This window comes from Nilaparvata lugens, chromosome 8 (genome assembly GCF_014356525.2).
Source record: "Nilaparvata lugens isolate BPH chromosome 8, ASM1435652v1, whole genome shotgun sequence".
Lineage (NCBI taxonomy): Eukaryota > Metazoa > Arthropoda > Insecta > Hemiptera > Delphacidae > Nilaparvata > Nilaparvata lugens.
Window position 1 is genome coordinate 37,816,869 of NC_052511.1, and position 18,474 is coordinate 37,835,342.

General features: G+C 32.5%; 1 protein-coding gene across 2 annotated transcripts in view; it reads left to right on the forward strand.

Moving 5' to 3' along the window:
* The window catches only part of LOC120352731, a 48,409-nt gene that overhangs the window by 25,201 nt on the left and 4,734 nt on the right, over window positions 1-18,474 (forward strand). Inside the window, exons 2-5 of one of the 2 annotated variants that reach the window (XM_039434680.1) lie at window positions 1,978-2,063; window positions 4,055-4,273; window positions 9,849-9,968; window positions 11,316-12,136. In XM_039434680.1, coding sequence (XP_039290614.1) covers window positions 4,058-4,273; window positions 9,849-9,968; window positions 11,316-12,136 — 1,157 coding nt within the window. In that variant the 5' untranslated portion in view covers window positions 1,978-2,063; window positions 4,055-4,057. Of the gene's footprint in view, window positions 1-1,977; window positions 2,064-2,109; window positions 2,260-4,054; window positions 4,274-9,848; window positions 9,969-11,315; window positions 12,137-18,474 lie in introns of those variants that run through there. The other variant, XM_039434681.1, reaches the window with a different exon arrangement.

Consider the following 18,474-nt stretch of genomic DNA (forward strand, 5'->3'; position numbering starts at 1 on the left):
CACTTTATACGGTCAGCGTTCCTTATAAATGACACCAAGGCCTCTCATTTAACCAATGGTGACAGTTTGGAGTAAATCTCACTGTAGGTACAAAAGTGGCCAGAACTCATCAATATCGATAGCCATAACTCATATCCGCTTCATTTCTGCAGTGCTAGATTAATATTGTTGAGGCGAACTATCAATAATTGACCGAGCGAAGTGAGGTCTGAGATTCAAGTCGACGGTTTGGCATTTCTCTTGATGTTTAAATGTTTGAATGTTTATATGTTGCGCATTTACTACGAAACGCGGTAATAGATTTTCATGAAATTTGACAGGTATGTTCCTTTTTTAATTGCGCGTCGACGTATATACAAGGTTTTTGGAAATTTTGATTTAGAATTTGGAATTTTGACAAGGATAATATAAAAGGAAAAAGGAGCCTCCTTCATACGCCAATATAAGAGTGAAAAATCAGACTATAGAATTATTTATCATAAATCAGCTGACAAGTGATTACACAGATGTGTGGAGAAGCCTGTCTATTGCTGTATTTGTATAAGGTCTATAGTTTCAATCAGTTACTTGTGGATGAGAATAGTGCGTGAGGTCCACTGTTCACAGAACTACTAGTTTAACCACCAGCTGTTTATACTAATTTGATTCTTGACTAGAATTCAAATATAATTTTAAAAGCTTACAAATTCTCAACCAGAATTCAAATGTAATTTTTAAATCTTTTCAAACTAAGAACAAATTATAACTTCCATGGGCCTTTTCACTTTGATATAATATCGTATGTTAACCATGATTTGTTTTGTATTCCCATTTTTGTCACTCAAATTATCCACATATTTTCTATTATTGTATATTATTTATATATTTTTTGCTTGTATCTCTTTTTCTATGTTATTTTTCTGTATTTTTCCAATATTGTATATTATCTACATATTTTTTGCTGTTGCCTGTTTTTCTATGTTATTTTTATGTAAAATTGGTGTTGTACCGTTGGAAGTTGAATAAATAAATAACTCTTTGATCTTGAAAATTGTGATGAATTGAATACTATAACTTCAGTAGATATTTGTTCATTCACTATTATTGAATACTATAACTTTGGTAAATATTTGTTCATTCACTATTATGACTTCACAATAATATTATTATTATGATCATGTTCAAATATTAGTTCTGGATGACTAATGAATCACATTGATTACGAGGCAGTTGTTTCAATTTGATAATCAATTGCTATTTTTATACTAATTTCACAACTCTGAACTCATAATGAAGAACACTTTGTTTTGTTTACTAACTCATTATCAAGAATTGAGAATTTTATTAGTCATCAGTATTCAAAATATGGACTTCTTCAATACAAGTTATAACACTACAATAATATACATTATTACAATAACAGCAACAAATACACAAGTAATAATAGGAGTTAATTCAACTCATTCTTCATTATTAAATCATTGATTCATTTTCAAGGTCGAAGAGTTTTTACATATTTAATTTAAAAAGTTTTTTCAATTATTATAATAATTGAAAACCAATTTTCAAAATGGAGACATTCATTTTGTAGTTTTGAAAGTTTTCAAATTTATATTTCAATTCTAATTATGAATTACTCAATTTTCTAAAATGTATAGACTGTAATTCATGGCGATACTGTGGTAGACTTCCAAATTGAATAAAAAGTCTTTAAATTATTACATGCACAACACGAAAATTCTCTAAGTGTGTGTGACAATTTCAAGTCTTTAGTTAAATTTCAATTTTAATTTAAAATTCTGCGGTAGGTCTATTGGATTCCGATATAATTATTGGCGTTGTAATTTAAAAATAGTTCATCATTTGCTACAGAGTAATGCTTTGTTTCTTATCATACTTTGTGATAAAACTATTTTGTTATCTCGCAATAATTTCTACCAACTTTATTTCTCCTTTTTCACAAACAAAAACTATTAAATTGTTCTTATCTGTTTGCAGATTCCTGATCGCCGCTATCATCTATCTCTCTCCTTTGCCGACTTTCCGTATCATAACATTGACCCATTGACTTATCACAAAAGATAGTAAGTATCACCACTGGTAATATTGAATGGCAGACTATTTCAGTTGAGATTCTGACCGGGATGAAAAACTGATCTATCAATTATTCTGTTTGAAAGTGGAAAATTAGTCTGAAAGGTTTATCTTCAATTAACCTCCAATTTCTCCCTAGTTTTTATCACTTATTAGCTTTCTCTTGTTGGAAGTTGTGATAGCAAGGTATTGTGTATTGAGATAGTTCGATTTATAACAGAGAGTCGCAGAATATTGGAATATTTTCAGTTTCATTCATCTTGCTCCAAGAAAACTCATTTGCCTTGAAAATTGTGTTATCAAGGTTATCGTATTATTATGAATCTTGTCAGTTTTATATACAAACGAGGGTTGTTGAAACTCAAAATTATTTATTCAATGATATACAAAATACAATACATTAATATTAATAATTGGGGAAGAACCAACAGGCACAAGCCAAAACTGTTCCTTCCCCTAATTTCGATTTATACACCAGCTCAAAAAGTGAAAATAATTGGAGTTTTGTCCACTTCGTCCAAAGAATCAAATTGCATCATTTGTACATCATGTACCTAATTATGTTGTGTCATATTTTGCAACAGCTGGAAAAACTATTTTAATAGCAATTCTTATTCAAACAGAAAACTCATAATATCTCTCAGTAAGATGGAGATAATTAATATGATAATTGCAGTCGCAGAAATCAAGTTATAACCATTTTTTTAGTAATTATGATTTTATTGTCTTTTCCTGTTAGTTGACCACGAATTCTGGTTAGTGTGGTCAACTTAGTTCCTATTTTTTTTTTAATTATAATTTGCTATGTTTTTGTGAAAAGAAATCAATACATTTCAATTTTCAAATTTCAAAATCTTGAGTTTAGTTGATAGTATTAAGTTTAGTATTATAGTTTAAACTATAAATTTAGTAATGGTTGAAAGTTGAAAAACAATATTGTGGTGTTTTATGGAACAGTTATTATCTTATTTGAATTTTCCTGTTTTCAAACACTTTCAAAATTGATAATGAAATTGTTTTGAAAGAACGGTATCAAAGATCTGTCTAACCAGTCTTGCGCCATGAAGCGTAACCTTGGATTTCTATCGTTCACTTTAATATTGCAAAATTGATAATTCTCTGCTCGTATCAGCATTTACATGTATACTTTTTTTTAATATGACGACACATTGTTTCTATCTCTGTTTAATACATGCAATTGCCTGTATTGCCTGTTCCGATTGAAACTCTTTGTTTCACATTACTAACCCTCTAAAAATTTACTTAAATCTCATCTTTTTTGAAATGTTGATTCTATTCCTAATCTTCTTGAGCCTTCAAAATAGTGTGTATTGCCTGTTTCGTTTGGAATTCTTATTTTCACATTACCAAATCTCTCAAATCTACTCAAATCACAGTCATCTTCTCCTATTCCTAATCTAAGCTTTAAAATATAATATTATATACCATTAGATTCTAGATTACCATTTAGATTCTCATGCCTATGGATTAATATTTCCATCTTTGCAAATTAACTGATATTGTTTTGCAGAAAATGGCCTACACCTGACGATTACGAAATTTATCTTTTCACTCACTTATTTATTTGTTCCCATGAAGTGAGTTTGGAAAATTAACTTCACATGTATATATTTCTCGAATACTTTTAAGATGCATTTACACCAAAGTTTTTAACAAAATGGTAATAACTTAATTTACATAGATTCTATTAGATTGAACATAACTTATCATACACATGATGAACATTATGTGTTTGTCAAGTTCCGTTCAATCTAATAGAATCTATAAGGATTAAGTTATTAACATTTTGTTAATAACTTTGATGTAAACCCAGATTTAATGATTTGAGTTCTTTATATCTTTACTATTTTCTCGATCTTTTATATTTTTGTTATTTGATTTATAACTTTGTTTTTTTTTCTTTAATGATCACTTCTTCCAGCTTTCCAGTTTCACTAATTGTTTGTTTTTTGTTTTACAGAAAATGGCGTACGCTTCAATCGAAAAACTGAAAGAATCATTGAACAAGGTGTCTCATTTCAATAACGGCATAAACATGGCCAACATCATATCTCATGACGATGAGCTACAGCGATACGAAACTCTTTACGACAACACTGATAATGCTAATGATTATCTAAGATTATTAGGACTTGAGCCGGTTGAAGACATTGTCCGTCCCACTTACAAATACCATGAGGTAAGATAAATAGGAAAATTTACCGAAAAAAGAGTGTCCAGAAAACCAAGTATGAGTTTCGAAAAGAATTCATGATAATTTGATTGTATGGTATGACTAGCCGTCAGGCTCGCTTCGCTCGCCATATCCGTCTAGCCTGGACCCCCGACTGGATCGTCCAAGAATGAGATCAGCAGGCTCGCTTCGCTTACCTGCATTTTTCATTTGAGCATTTTTATCATATGTTAGGACAATCCAGTCGGAGGTCCAGACTAAACGTCTGGCTAAACGGATATGGCGAGCGAAGCGAGCCTGACGGATAGTAATATAATATTCCCAGGATTGAAGTAGCAGTGCCCAATCAATTTTTCCGCGATAAATGCATTTAAATCTTCAACTTGGTGCCAACCTAACAAAGTCTACTCAACTTAATGCCAACCTGACAAAATTATTAATTTAGTTGCCAGTTAACAACTGTTTCGAAGAGGTACTCTATCTAGATTATAGTTCTATAGTAACATATGATATGGAAATTTCAATTATAATTAAGAGATTGGGAGAAGAAGAATATACATGCTAAAAGACGTACTTTAAACCCTTAAAAACAACCCTTACAGTTAAAATATTGCCAAAAGATTTCTTAGTGCGCCTCTAAAGGCCAACTGAACATACCTACCAAATTTGAACGTTTTTGGTCCGGTAGATTTTTAGTTCTACGAGTGAGTGAGTGAGTGAGTTAGTGAGTGAGTCAGTCAGTCAGTGAGTGATTGCCATTTCGCTTTTATATATATAGAAGATAATGTTGTGGTATTTCTCCATAATTAAAAGTAAATTCGTATGGCTTTTGTTGGTGGGGAGTCCCTTGCGGGAAGGTCCCACCGCCTGAATATATAATTTAAGCCGTCAATGGGCCTTACGACTGTCATACTTCAGCCGGGACCGACAGTTTAACGTGTCCATCCGATAACACGGGAGTGATCTGTATAAAAAATACAGAATGTTCATGACCTCCCTGCCAATACTCTAGAGCATTGTTCCTGGGTGAAAAACATATTCAAATATCATATTATTCAAATTGTCCGGAAGTCTTCAGGTACTCACACAGCGGCCATTTTGCTTTTTTCACTTATTATTTTTTTCTCTGAATAATGGTTGAACATACAAAATTTAAACTCTGCACAATCATTTATTTTACCGAGCGAAGTGAGATCTAAGATTCAAGTCGACGTTTTGGCATTGCTCTTAATGTTTAAATGTTTATATGTTACGCATTTACGGCGAAACGCGGTAATAGATTTTCATGAAATTTGACAGGTATGTTCCTTTTTTAATTGCGCATCGACGTATATACAAGGTTTTAGGAAATTTCGCATTTCAAGGATAATATAAAAGGAAAAAGAAGCCGCCAATATTAGAGTAAAAATCAGACTATAGAATAATTATTATTCATCATAAATCAGCTGACAAGTGATTACACAGATGTGTGAAGAAGCCAGTCTATTGCTGTATTTCCATAATAAGGTCTATAGTTTCAATCAGGTACTTGTCAACTGTTTTAAAATGTTAACAAACTCAGTTCACGTTTGAATTTCAATTAATTATTTCATAATATGATATATAATTCATCCAGTTCCGTGTTGATCTTTTCTGTCTGATGAAAATTAATTTTTTAGAATCAAAAATATTATAATTTCTCCAGCATTATCTAGTTCATTTGTTTATTTTTATTCACCTATTAACTTAGTTTTTTCGAATGTGAGAATATTGATACTGATGGGCACGCATAATAATGCCATGACTGCAAAACAAAATATTGAAACCAAAGACCTTAAAGCTGCGATTAGACCAGATTTATTTAAAAAATATTAATAACTCAATCCTTTTAGATTATATTAGATTGAACATAACTTATCATACACATGATGAACATATGTGTTTGTCAACTTCCGTTCAATCTAATAGAATCTATAAGGATTAAGTTATAACCATTTTGTTAATAACTTTGGTGTAAACCCAGCCTAAAGATGCATACTTCGCAAGCTATAGACCTATGTGGCTTCTCCACACATCTGTGTAATCACTTGTCAGCTGATTTATGATGAATAATATTTTATAGTCTGATTTTTACTCCAATATTGGCGTATGAAGGAGGCTCCTTTTTTCTTTTATATTATCCTTGAAATGCAAAATTTCCAAAAACCTTGTATATATGTCGACACGCAATTAAAAAAAGGAATATACAAGGTTTATACGCAATCAAAAAAGGAACATACCTGTCAAATTTCATGAAAATCTATTACCGCGTTTCGCCGTAAATGCGCAACATATAAACATTTAAACATTAAGAGAAATGCCAAACCGTCGACTTGAATCTTAGACCTCACTTCGTTCGGTCAACTAGTAACAAATAGACAAACCTACGAAAATATTGTGATAATTTTCAAATTCATAAAACAAAATGGCGGCCATTTTAAATTTTGTTTCTTAAATAACTCAGAAACCGTTGGTTTCACAAAAAATACAAGAATAACTTTTTTTAGTGAATTTAATTACCTATCGATTGGTACCAGACGTTTAAAGATTGGATCAGAATGGCAGTATGGCAATACTGCAAATTGGAGATATGGCAGCCTTAGTGATAGGTGACCAATGAAAGTTTGTTGCAGTGTAAATGCAACATATAATAGAGTCGCCTCAATGATGCAACAATCTCTATTTGCCGCAAATAGTAAGCGATTTTAGGTCATTTCAAACGGTAAAATAACGTTACATAACCCTCTAAAAGTGGGTCACAAACCACTAAAGCTGCCATATCTTAGTTGATATTGGTCCAATCTTGAAAAATCTGGTACCAATCCATAGGCAATTAAATTTACTAAAAAAAGTAATTCTTGTAATTTTTTGTGAAACCAATGGTTTCCGAGTTATTTAAGAAACAAAATTTAAAATGGCCGTCATTTCTTTTTATGAATTTGAAAAATGATCATAATATTTTTGTAGCTTTGTCTAGTTGTTATAAATGATTGTGCAAAGTTTAGATTTTGTATGTTCAACCATTATTCAGAGAAAAATGATAAGTGAAAAAAGCAAAATGGCCCCTCTGTGAGTAACTGAGGATTTCCAGACAATTTAAATATGTTTTCTACCCAGGAACAATGGCCTAGAGTATTCGTAAACACCCTGTATAGTGGTATTGACAACATCAACTTCGTATCCTTCCAATAATGAATGATTTGAGTGTTTCTACATTTATATTTCTGGATTGAATGTACCGACTGCTTTGGGTGACTGCTACTGTGCACTCTTGAATGAAAACGTCTTGAACCTATTGTGAGGTCCACGTTATAATGGCAGTGGAGAAAGATGGGAGAACAACGTTGCCGATCCCCTGTTAATGCCTTCTATAGACGGTATTACAGGTTTATTGATGTCATAATAACTGTCCATTCTCGTTCAAAATAATCAATTATATTCTATCAAGCAAGAAATTTATATTTCTCAATAATTTCATAATGAATTTTCATAATTAACCCTAAAGAGACACACTGGGGTGTTTCACACCCCGGGGATTTCTTTTCTGTTCTGCAGTTGACAATATCAAACAGATGGGAATTTTTGCCCAGTCTGAATTAGGTTTGAAGCATTGTCAACTGCTCTCCACCACTTCCAGTCAGTAATAGCATTCTAAAAGGTCACCAGCTCATCTTGTTCTTCGTTTGGGGTGTCTAACACCCCAGAGTGTCTCTTACATAGGACTTTTATCAAATACTTTTTCACAATGATTTACTTGTATTGACCACTACGAATGTGGTATGGGATGATGGATCAGATTGAAATAAATGCTATGATTTTCTACAACTTGAGGTTCAAAACAATAAAATGAAGAGAAATGAGTTTTTGATGAAGTTGTTGGCAATGATTCTCTCAAATCAGATTAGGAGCTGCAACACTCAGGCGGAACATATACGTACTTCTAAAATTAGTATAAATATTGATAAGCAGTGGTTTACTTTCGATTTCTGTATGCACTTGGAACAAATTATTAAGAAATGATGAAGTATGGCTAAGTACTTTTTTCTCTATATTTTTCAAAGAAACATGCAAAATTAAATTGGGGTGTTCAACACCCCAGTGTGTCTACTGTGTGAGCATAAAGTAAGTGTGTCTCTTTAGGGTTAAGATGAAATATTTTGTTAATTAATTATTAATTCTACATTGTTTAAAGACGATCTGGAAAAGAGCATAGCGAGAAAGTGATAGCGCTATCCGCTTTGTTGAATGATAGACAAGGATACCAATACAATCGCCATTATAACGTGGACCTCAATATAGATAGAGGTGATCTAGTTACCTTCGCAACAAAACCGAAAAATCCTGAATTGTAAAATCTTCCAGTGTGCAGTATAGTTTATTCAGATTGTGCCATTTTTGTTAAAAACATTTCCTTGGTTTCTTTGAGGGTGATGCTCACATGAGCTCTAGGCTTGTGCGTGGGTGATGAGGCGGATGATAATATATTGATTGATTGCTTTATTTACTTAGTATTAGTTTCTTTGATCTGTCGACACTCTAGTGGTTTCTTTTCTCTCTTTTGTTAACATATTTAATCTTACTATAGTTTCTATAGTTTTTGTAATTTCTTGTTTGTATTTTCCTTAGGCTCACGATCAGACAAAAGTCTTGTGGGTCATTTGATTCTTTTTATATTTTTATGATGTATACAATTTTTTTTGTTTTTTTTCAATTGTTGTCAAAGTGAAGAAGAATCAATAAATTTATTATTATTATCTACGCAGATTACAATATATAAGTTACTGGCTTATGTACTTATATGCAATTACTTACAATACAGCAGAGTTTTAGATGAATTTACATAATATAAACTGAAATGATAATTATTGTACTTGCTATTTAAAAAAATGTAATTCATAAATTACTTTAAAGCAATATTGTTCTGTAACTACATAAATTGCCGGAGCTTTGAACATAATAATATGTGTATGAATTGGCTCAGTAGTCTTATAGGATTTTATTCTTGACGACATCTAATGTACATTAAATTGTATTTATTGGTAGATTAACGTATTCTATTCATATATCAATGTCCATTCTTTGGAAAGAATTCACAGTACATCCTTTCCAATAACTCTCTACCAAATGTGAGTTATGAGAGATGAGTGAACTTTCAGTAACTTTAGATGGGTTCCGAACCACCAGGATTCGATTTTTAACTCATGAATCATATTCAGAGGAGTTGGCTGAAGTGATTTCCATCGCAATGGGGTATGATTCTGAACGTATTTAATCAATAGCTCATCAGCGCTAACACTGAGTCAAAATAATATAACGTGTTTATTGACATTCCATGTAAATGGAATTTCAATATTCCATTATTGGAATTTCATTCTAGTTGAAATTGTAGTTTTCAAGAATCGACGATTTCGTTTCTATTATGAATAGAAAATGTTGAGTTTTATTGACATTTTATTCATTTCTTATTGAAATTATAGTTCTCCAGAGTTGACGATCTCGTTTGTATTATGAATCGAAAATTTGAAGTTTTATTTAATTTTCAATTGAAATTGTTTTTTTTCAGAATGGACGACCTCGTGCTCCACGGGGACGGGGAAGATATTTGGAGGAGGCCACTGAAGAGGCTGGATATTATAATAAGCAGAAGAGGAGGGACGAAAATTTGAAGCGACAAATGTCTGAGGTAATTCAACCGATACTTGTTGAGAAACCGTATAAACGGGAAGCAAATTCAAATTTGATTAATTAGCCAAGAAAATATCACAAATCACATAGCTGTAGATGGTTCAGTCACTAGAAAAAGCTCGGTTCCATTATGGCCGATTATGCAATTCCAAGCTTTTTCTCGTGACTGTTTTCAACTGAACCATCGATAACTTTATACAATTAAGTGCCGTTTGCATAGTGCCAGTTCAAACCAAATTTCATCTTAAACTGGATTAAATCTATATCAAGTATCATTTGTTATAATGTGATTCATTTTGAGTTTAAGTCAACAACTGATTGAATTCAGTGTGCAAACGGCCCTAATTCTCACAATAGCATAGTCATCATCATCTTCACTTCAGGGATTAGGTTTATTAATGAACCTCTTCCGGTACCCATCTCTTTCTTGGTCTCCCTACATCTCTTTTTCCTGTAGGTCTATAGTTTTGGACTACAACGGGAATTCTTCCAGGTGGCATTCTATCCAAATGACTGCACCAGTTGCGTCTATTTTGAATAATTCTTTCACGTAGAGGAGCAACCAATAAATCCTGTCTTATATCAGTGTTTCTTATTCTATCAACTCGAGTGCAGCCAAATACACTCCTTAGAAACCTCATTTCTGCAGATTGAATTCCCAAAATTCTGGTCCTACTAGTCAGGGGGTTGTGCGATAGGCCAGTACCCTATCCATGTAAAAAGCCAACCACTTGCAGTACCCAGAACAGCCTCGGAATGGACAATAGCATAGTTTGAAATCTATTCATTATGGCACTGATAGTAGAAGAAAAGATTGCACGCCAGCAGTGAGTTTCATTCAGAAAACAAAAATAATATTATTAATGGCAAATGACATAATTGAATTCCATTTCATGGAGCTTTAGAAAGCGTTTTTGTTTTAAATGTTGTCCGGAGTTGTTTATGCTAGAGTGAGATTAGCTTTTTTCTTCTTCTTCTTCTTCTTTGTTTTGTTTTGTTTCTAATCAGCTAATCAGTAGATATATTTCTGGTAACAGATGTTTTGATGTTCATATGAGTATAATATTTTGGATTTGAGTGACATTTTTAATATTTTTGGTGATTGTGAAGGAAGATTTTTGTTTGTATTTTTATTCTGAAATTGATTAATCTGATAAATTCAAAATTGTAGTAGATACATTTTTTTGACTCAAAATAGTGTGTGAATTAAGTTATCATTTTTACATAACCTCTGGAGTGTATTCCAAATTAAGGTTTAGAGCAGTTTTGGGCGAATGCCTGTTGTTTTTACCTGGATTGTATTTTTGAATATGAATAAATAAATAAAATACCCGTTCTTTTTCAGGCGGGAATCGATTCCTTCGCAAACAGCGATCTGAAACAGTATTTTTTAGACACTTATAAGGAGAAGGATGGTGAAAATGAGGACTATTACTTCCAAGACACGGAATCATCTACTATTTCATCCGAGGACGAACCTTTAGCTTGGGTGAAACCCTCTAATTCCAATGACAATTTCAGCGGAGGTACAAATAATTGGGGAACTGGGTCGAGATATAATAGCGACGTCGATAGCAGAGAAATAAATGATGGACTTTCTTCGAAGAGTTCTAATAGTAGTTCAGTTGAGAATGAAGGGGGAGTTAGAAGACGTGTCAAAACCGAAGTTTACGTTCCCCCTCATGCTAGGCGACTGGAAGGTTCACTGAAAACCGGAGTTTACAAACCTCCAAATCCTAGGAAAACTGAAAACAAAAGTTCACTTCATGAACCCAGAGTTTACATACCTCCACACGCGAGGGAAACTGAAAACGAAGGTGAACCCGTAGCGGAGGCCTCTGTTGTAAACAATGAATACGCGGAACTGATCAAGAAAGCGGAAGAAAAACGGAAATTGTCGCAGAAATCTTTCGCGATGCCGGTCACGCGGAAGAAATCTGCGTCGGAATTGTTGGCCGATCCCGGCTGGGACGACAAGCCGAAAGTGGAGAAGCCTGTCCCGCGGTGCAGGAATGCCGTCGTTTTGCAGTTTTTGAAGAATTTGGCCCCGGAACGTAAGGCGGTCATGATTCCGGCGGGAGCGGAGCAGGAGAATTGGGGTGACATGGGAATAGCGTCTGGCAGCAGTAGCCCGTCCAGGGAGCCTACACCAGTTAGTTTCCTCTGGTGAGTACATTGATAAATATATTGGTAGTCTCCAATTCTTTATCTGTACCTGTATTTTAAGGGTTGTGCGGCAGAGAGGACTTAGAGTCCTAACTTTGCCCTTTTAATGAAGGCAATTATTCAATTCAATTATTATTCTGGGGTATCTCTGTATTTTTGTGGTTAAGTGGTAGAGTAAACATTACTGTTCAAACTTCGCCCCGTCAACAAATCAGTGTCAAACAAGTCATTCTATTCTATTTTCAATTTCATCTAAAATTATTATTATTAAACGAAAATCCAAATTAATTGTCGGTCAGAAATGCTTACCCTTACACCAAACCAACAATCTCTGGATAGCAGTGCTCATTTTATACAAAACCAAAGCGGCCAGCCAGTCTACAGATGGAAATAAATTGGAAGTTGCATTTGTTCAAATGCTAATTAACGGATAACTATTATTAAACGAAAATCCCAATTAAATTCTGTAATTCACCTCGAAGACTTCTGCTACTGCCAATATTGACAATAAGGGTAAACAGCTAGATGGAAATTCGATGAGTGCTATTATACAAAAATTATTTGTCAGCCCGGGAATCGAAAATAATTCTTGTATAGTAGTGCTCATCGAATTTCCATCCAGCTGTTTACCCTGTTGTCAATATTTGCAGTAGCAGAAGTCTTCGAGGTGAATTACAGCATTTAATTTCGATTTTTGTTTAATAATAATAACTAGTAGTTCTGTGAACAGTAGGCCTTACGCAGTATTCTCATCCACAAGTACCTGATTGAAACTATAGACATGGAAATACAGCAATAGACTGGCTTCTTCACATATCTGTGTAATCACTTGTCAGCTGATTTATGATGAATTATTCTATAGTCTGATTTCTACTCCAATATTGGCATATGAAGGAGGCTCCTTTTTCCTTTTATATTATCCTTGAGATGCAAAATTTCCAAAAACCTTGTATATACGTCGACGCGCAATTAAAAAAGGAACATACCTGTCAAATTTCATGAAAATCTATTACCGCGTTTCGCCGTAAATGCGCAACATATAAACATTTAAACATTCCAACATTTAAGCATTAAGAGAAATGCCAAACCGTCGACTTGAATCTTAGACCTCACTTCGTTCGGTCAATAATAATAATAATAATAATAATAATAATAATAATAATTTCAATTTCAATTTATTTTCAATTTATTTCATTTAAAGTTACATAGTATCATATACATACAGTGGTTTTTTGCTCCTCTAGCTTACAGCTAATTGAGGAGTATTCAAATTTCATACTACATCATAATAGTTACCGTATACATTCTATAAATACTACAAATGAAAATTTTTGTAAAGTGTTCAATAAACTAAATTGAAAGTCTATTATAGTTTCTATCTGGGATTTGATATTAAAGTTCTAATTTCTACCACTTGAATCACAACATTAGTCACTCTATATTCTACTAAATCGGTGATCAACCTTGCAGACATTATTGTCTCTTGCATTTAGGTGGCTTTGAACAGCTGACTAGCTGAACCAACATGCACATCAACAGTATTACAATACACACACAGTCATAGAATACAAAAACATAACCTATCCTCCAAAAAACCATTTATTATACTACAAACTGTAATATACACTCATTTTCAACTGCTTCTAAAGCACTTTTTGTTTACAATATTAAAATTATTCTTATTATTTATTCATCCATAGTTTTTTCTTTTCCATTTCCCATTGTACAGTGCAGTTTATTATTGTCTACTATGTGCAAACTAACCTATCTACTAACTAACCTATTAGAATATTAACAATAATCTTCAACATATCTTTTCATTCAAACAATTCCTATAAAATAATTCTTAAGTTTAGTTTTTATTTCATTTCTTTGTAAATTTTTCAATTCTGGTGGCAAATCGTTCAACAGGTAAGGGATTCTGTATTTTAATAGGTTCTTACCATAATTATTATTATAACGCTGTGCTCTAAATAGCCTATTTCTCAAACCATAACTTATTTCGTTTATTTCCCTTAATTCATCTTCAAAATAATGTCTGGACAAATCAGTGTATTTTGCGAGAGATTCTGGTGTCATAATACCCAATATTCCAAGCTCGACTCCATTAAATAATGTATTTGCTACTCTTCTAACTACATCATACAACGGCTGTCTCAAATACACTGGTGCTAAACTATGAATTGTAATACCATAGAATATTATACTTTGAATCATAGAGAAATAGATAATTCTTTTAATATTTATTGGAAAACAGTGGCTAATTCTAGAGCATTTGTATAAAGCAGCTTTCATAATTCGCAGCATCCTATTATTGTGTGAATTGAATTTCATGTCTGCATCAAAAACAACTCCTAGATGCTTAATATTCTCACTGAATTCCAAATGCTGACACCTGCATGTGTTCTCAAATTATTATATCTTAGACATTCTGCTTTATGGCAAATTAATTTATAATTGTACAAACCTACGTTAATTCTAGGATTTCTAAATATAATTACCTTTGTTTTCTGTGAATTTATCTTGATACCGTTGTTGAAAAAATATTTATTAGCCAAATTGAGATCCTCTTGCATGTATCTTATGCCCATTATTAGATCAGTGTGTGTCATATATAGCAGGTTGTCATCTGCATACTGCAGCACCTTACTTTTGAAACTGAGACTAGCTAGATCGTTTACATACAGATTAAATAGAACAGGAGACAAAATGCTGCCCTGAATAAGTCCACAGGATTGATTATAATCGGTACTAATATATTCACCTATACTAACATGTATTTTTCTATTTTCAAAATAGTTTTCAAACAAGTTGAATAGCTTTCCACGAATACCTATTCTATTGATTTTTTGTAGCATAATTTTATAATTAACCAAATCATATGCTTTTGTCAAATCTGTTTCAACAGTTATGACAAATTTATTGTCATTTAAAGCTTCAAATATAATTCTGTTAGTTTTTCTAATAAATCTATTGTTGATTTTTTTGGAATAAACCCATATTGAGCATCATTATGTTCTGATTGATCAGGTATTGATTCAATTGCATACAGATGAAATGTTCTAGAATTTTCATAATTACTGAGATTGATCCTATTGGCCTATAAGAACCTACATTTTTCTTTGTTCCATTCTTGAAAATTGGTCTGAGATGTGTTATTTTTAGACGCTGAGGTATTTTTCCTGTTTCAATTATCCTATTAATCAAATGCATCAGGATCAGCTTTAGATAGAAAATGTTATTTATTATATCTTTTGGCCTAATTTTGTCAGGTCCTGCAGATGATCTATTGTTTAGTTTGTTAATGATACTATAAAGTTGATGTTCTTTCATTTTTTTAAAATTCATACTCATCCTATCCCCTATTGTATAGTTACCTTCTTTTAATGTGGTATTATATCAAAGTGTTGCCCGTTCATTTCTGTTGTAATTTCTTCTATTTTTTCTTTAAAGCTGTTTTTAAATTTCTCTGTTAGGTTCATAATTTGATGATCTTCATTGATATTGAAATTTAACTTAATTGATTCCTTTAGAGACGGCCTATTCTTCTTATTTATAAAATGATTGATGATTTCCCAAATTTTCTTAGTATTGTTGGAGTTATCATTGAAAGCCCTATAATAGTATTTCCTTTTCTCATTACGAATCATGTCTGTTAACTTATTTCGTATGTTTCTAAACTGATTTCTCAAATCCACATTATGTTTATCTCTTTTAACCATTTGCCATAAATAGTTCTTTCTCTCTATCATCAGCTTAATTCTATCATTGAACCAGGAATTATGTAGTTGCTTAGTTTTTTGTTTAACCTTTATGACACTTTTAGCATATATATTTTCGAACCTCATGACTATATCATTATAAATATCTGATGTTCTCTTAAGTCTAGAATCGGCCACCAATTTTCAGTTTGAATCAATTCATTTACTCTCCCCGTTAAAATGACACTTTTATATTCATTTTCCATAGTCTGGTGTGTACCATCTGTACATGTTTCTAACAATTTGATCCCTGTCCAGTAATGGTCTGCAATTTTGCTTTCAATCAAAAATGAAATATAAGAGTTGTTAGGATCTAACTTTACATTAACATGATCTAGGCATGATGATACAACTGTGTTACCATATGTTTCCTCTCTAGTTGGCTTTTGTATAGTATTGTATAAACCATAAGAGTAGAGTACACTTATATAATTATTCGAACCATACATATCTGACAGGTAACTATATTTATATCTCCTACCATGATAATATTTTTTCTTGACTCATTCTTTCTGATGTTAAAAGCCTCTCTAATTCTTCATTAAATAAATTCACATTTTGATTAGGTGGTCTATAAATAGCTATGATTATTATTGTCGTATTTCTATCACAAAACTTGAAAGATATTAATTCAGCAGACACAAAATCTATTTCATTTTTCTCAACTTTAATACCTGCTTTGTAAAAAATTCCCAATCCACCTCCCCCTCTCCCATCGGACCTACATTTAAATAGACTTGTAAAACCCTGAATTCCATACAAATTTGTTTCTTCACTATTAATATTAATTTCGCTAAGCACAAGAATATCTATTTCATTGATTATACTGTTAGTTTCTGCTCTCAATGTATCCCAATTTTTTCTGAGTGATCTAATATTGGTGCATAAAATATTTAGTTCATTCACTGTCTTGTTCTTCTTCAAAAATTCTTTGGACTGATCCAAGTCTTGAAATACTCTGAAATCCCTGTCGTTATTTAAATCTTCTTCATTTAATTGAAAAATTTTGATTTCTAGAAAGTTTTATGGTTATTTTTTATTTATACCTATAATATTACTGTTTGGTAGATTTATTAGGGAGAAAAGATAGTAACTTACCTTATTGAGCTACTAATTAAATTGTAAATGTAATATCCTGGCCTTGAGAACTTTTAATTATCTTTATATTATTTTTTCTAAATCTTCAAACCTTATTATTTTTATTGCTCTAGCTGTCTCATCTTTTTAATCATTATTCTGTCCCCATTCATCCACAGAAATTTGTATTTCTTTGTGATTTTCATTTCCTTCACTTTTTTGAATAGATTGTTGAAATAGGGGGTAAGATGGTCATTGAAGTAAATTGATTTGACTGTCTTGGTCTCGTTGAACATGGACGTGGTAGGTCTAATCGCCCTGGCCTTTTTAACTATCATATCCCTCACTGATCGAGAGCTCAGCTGTAGGATAGTTGGGCTTTCTGCATTCTTCGACGGCAGGCGATGAGTAGTTATGTCTTCTCTTCTCAGTTCAATATCCATCTTCTTCATAAGCGTGAGTATTTTCTCTTTCAGATCCTCATTCCTCGAAAACGGAATACTGGATATGATGATGTTTCTGCTTCTTCCATACTGTCGCTCACATTCCAAGTCCACTCTTAAGTCATCAATATCGCTTTTTAAGATTTCTGTCTTCTTTTTAAGGTTTTTTATTTCTTCTAAAACCCCCCAATTTTCTCTTCAATTCCGGTGAACAGCTTCTTCATTTCCTCCATTTTTTTCACCATCACTGCTTCATGGTCACTGAGCATCTTCTCCACTAGGCGTTTCAGCATCAAATGTGTCCCATCGGTGAGTTCTTCTTCAGTACTGTTTTTCCTTGGTCTTGCTGCACCCCTACATTGAGGACACTCCCATTCTGCTTTTTTTGGGCACTTTTCGCCTTCCATGTTGACTTAGATACCCCCGAACAGTGAAAGTGATATTCCAATTGACACTTACCACAAGCCACACAATCGTTATCAATCGGCAAAGCCTTATCGCAGACTGAACAATCCATATTTAATCTATTGATAATATTTCACTGAATAACAGTTAAATTCTAAGATTGTTGGTTAAAGTTTTTGTTTTCCTAACCTCACTTTTTCGAAATCTAGGCTTACCGACTTCAAAGTTCCTGTGACTCGTAGCAAATATTATTTACACAATAATTATCAAGTTCTCTGCCAAAAAATAACTTAAAACATTATTATTTTTCTTTCAACTTTTATACTGAAGCACTTATTTCTCACTTGCTTATTCTTACGCTATTATAATAGTCACTGCCTTTGTGATGCTTTATTATAATAATAATAATAATAATAATAATAATAATAATAATAATAGATTAGCATTTGAATAATTGCAATATCACAGTAATTTCCATCTGTTCATCTAAAGTTTTATTTTATACTAGCTGGTAACCCGTGTTCCACAAGGGTTTATCTTAAAACTTGACGTAATGAAATCTTGAAGAATTGAAAATAGGCTTGTAACCATCCCCGTTTAATTAAGAATGTATATGCAAAATTTCAAGTTAATCAGTCCAGTATTTCAGACG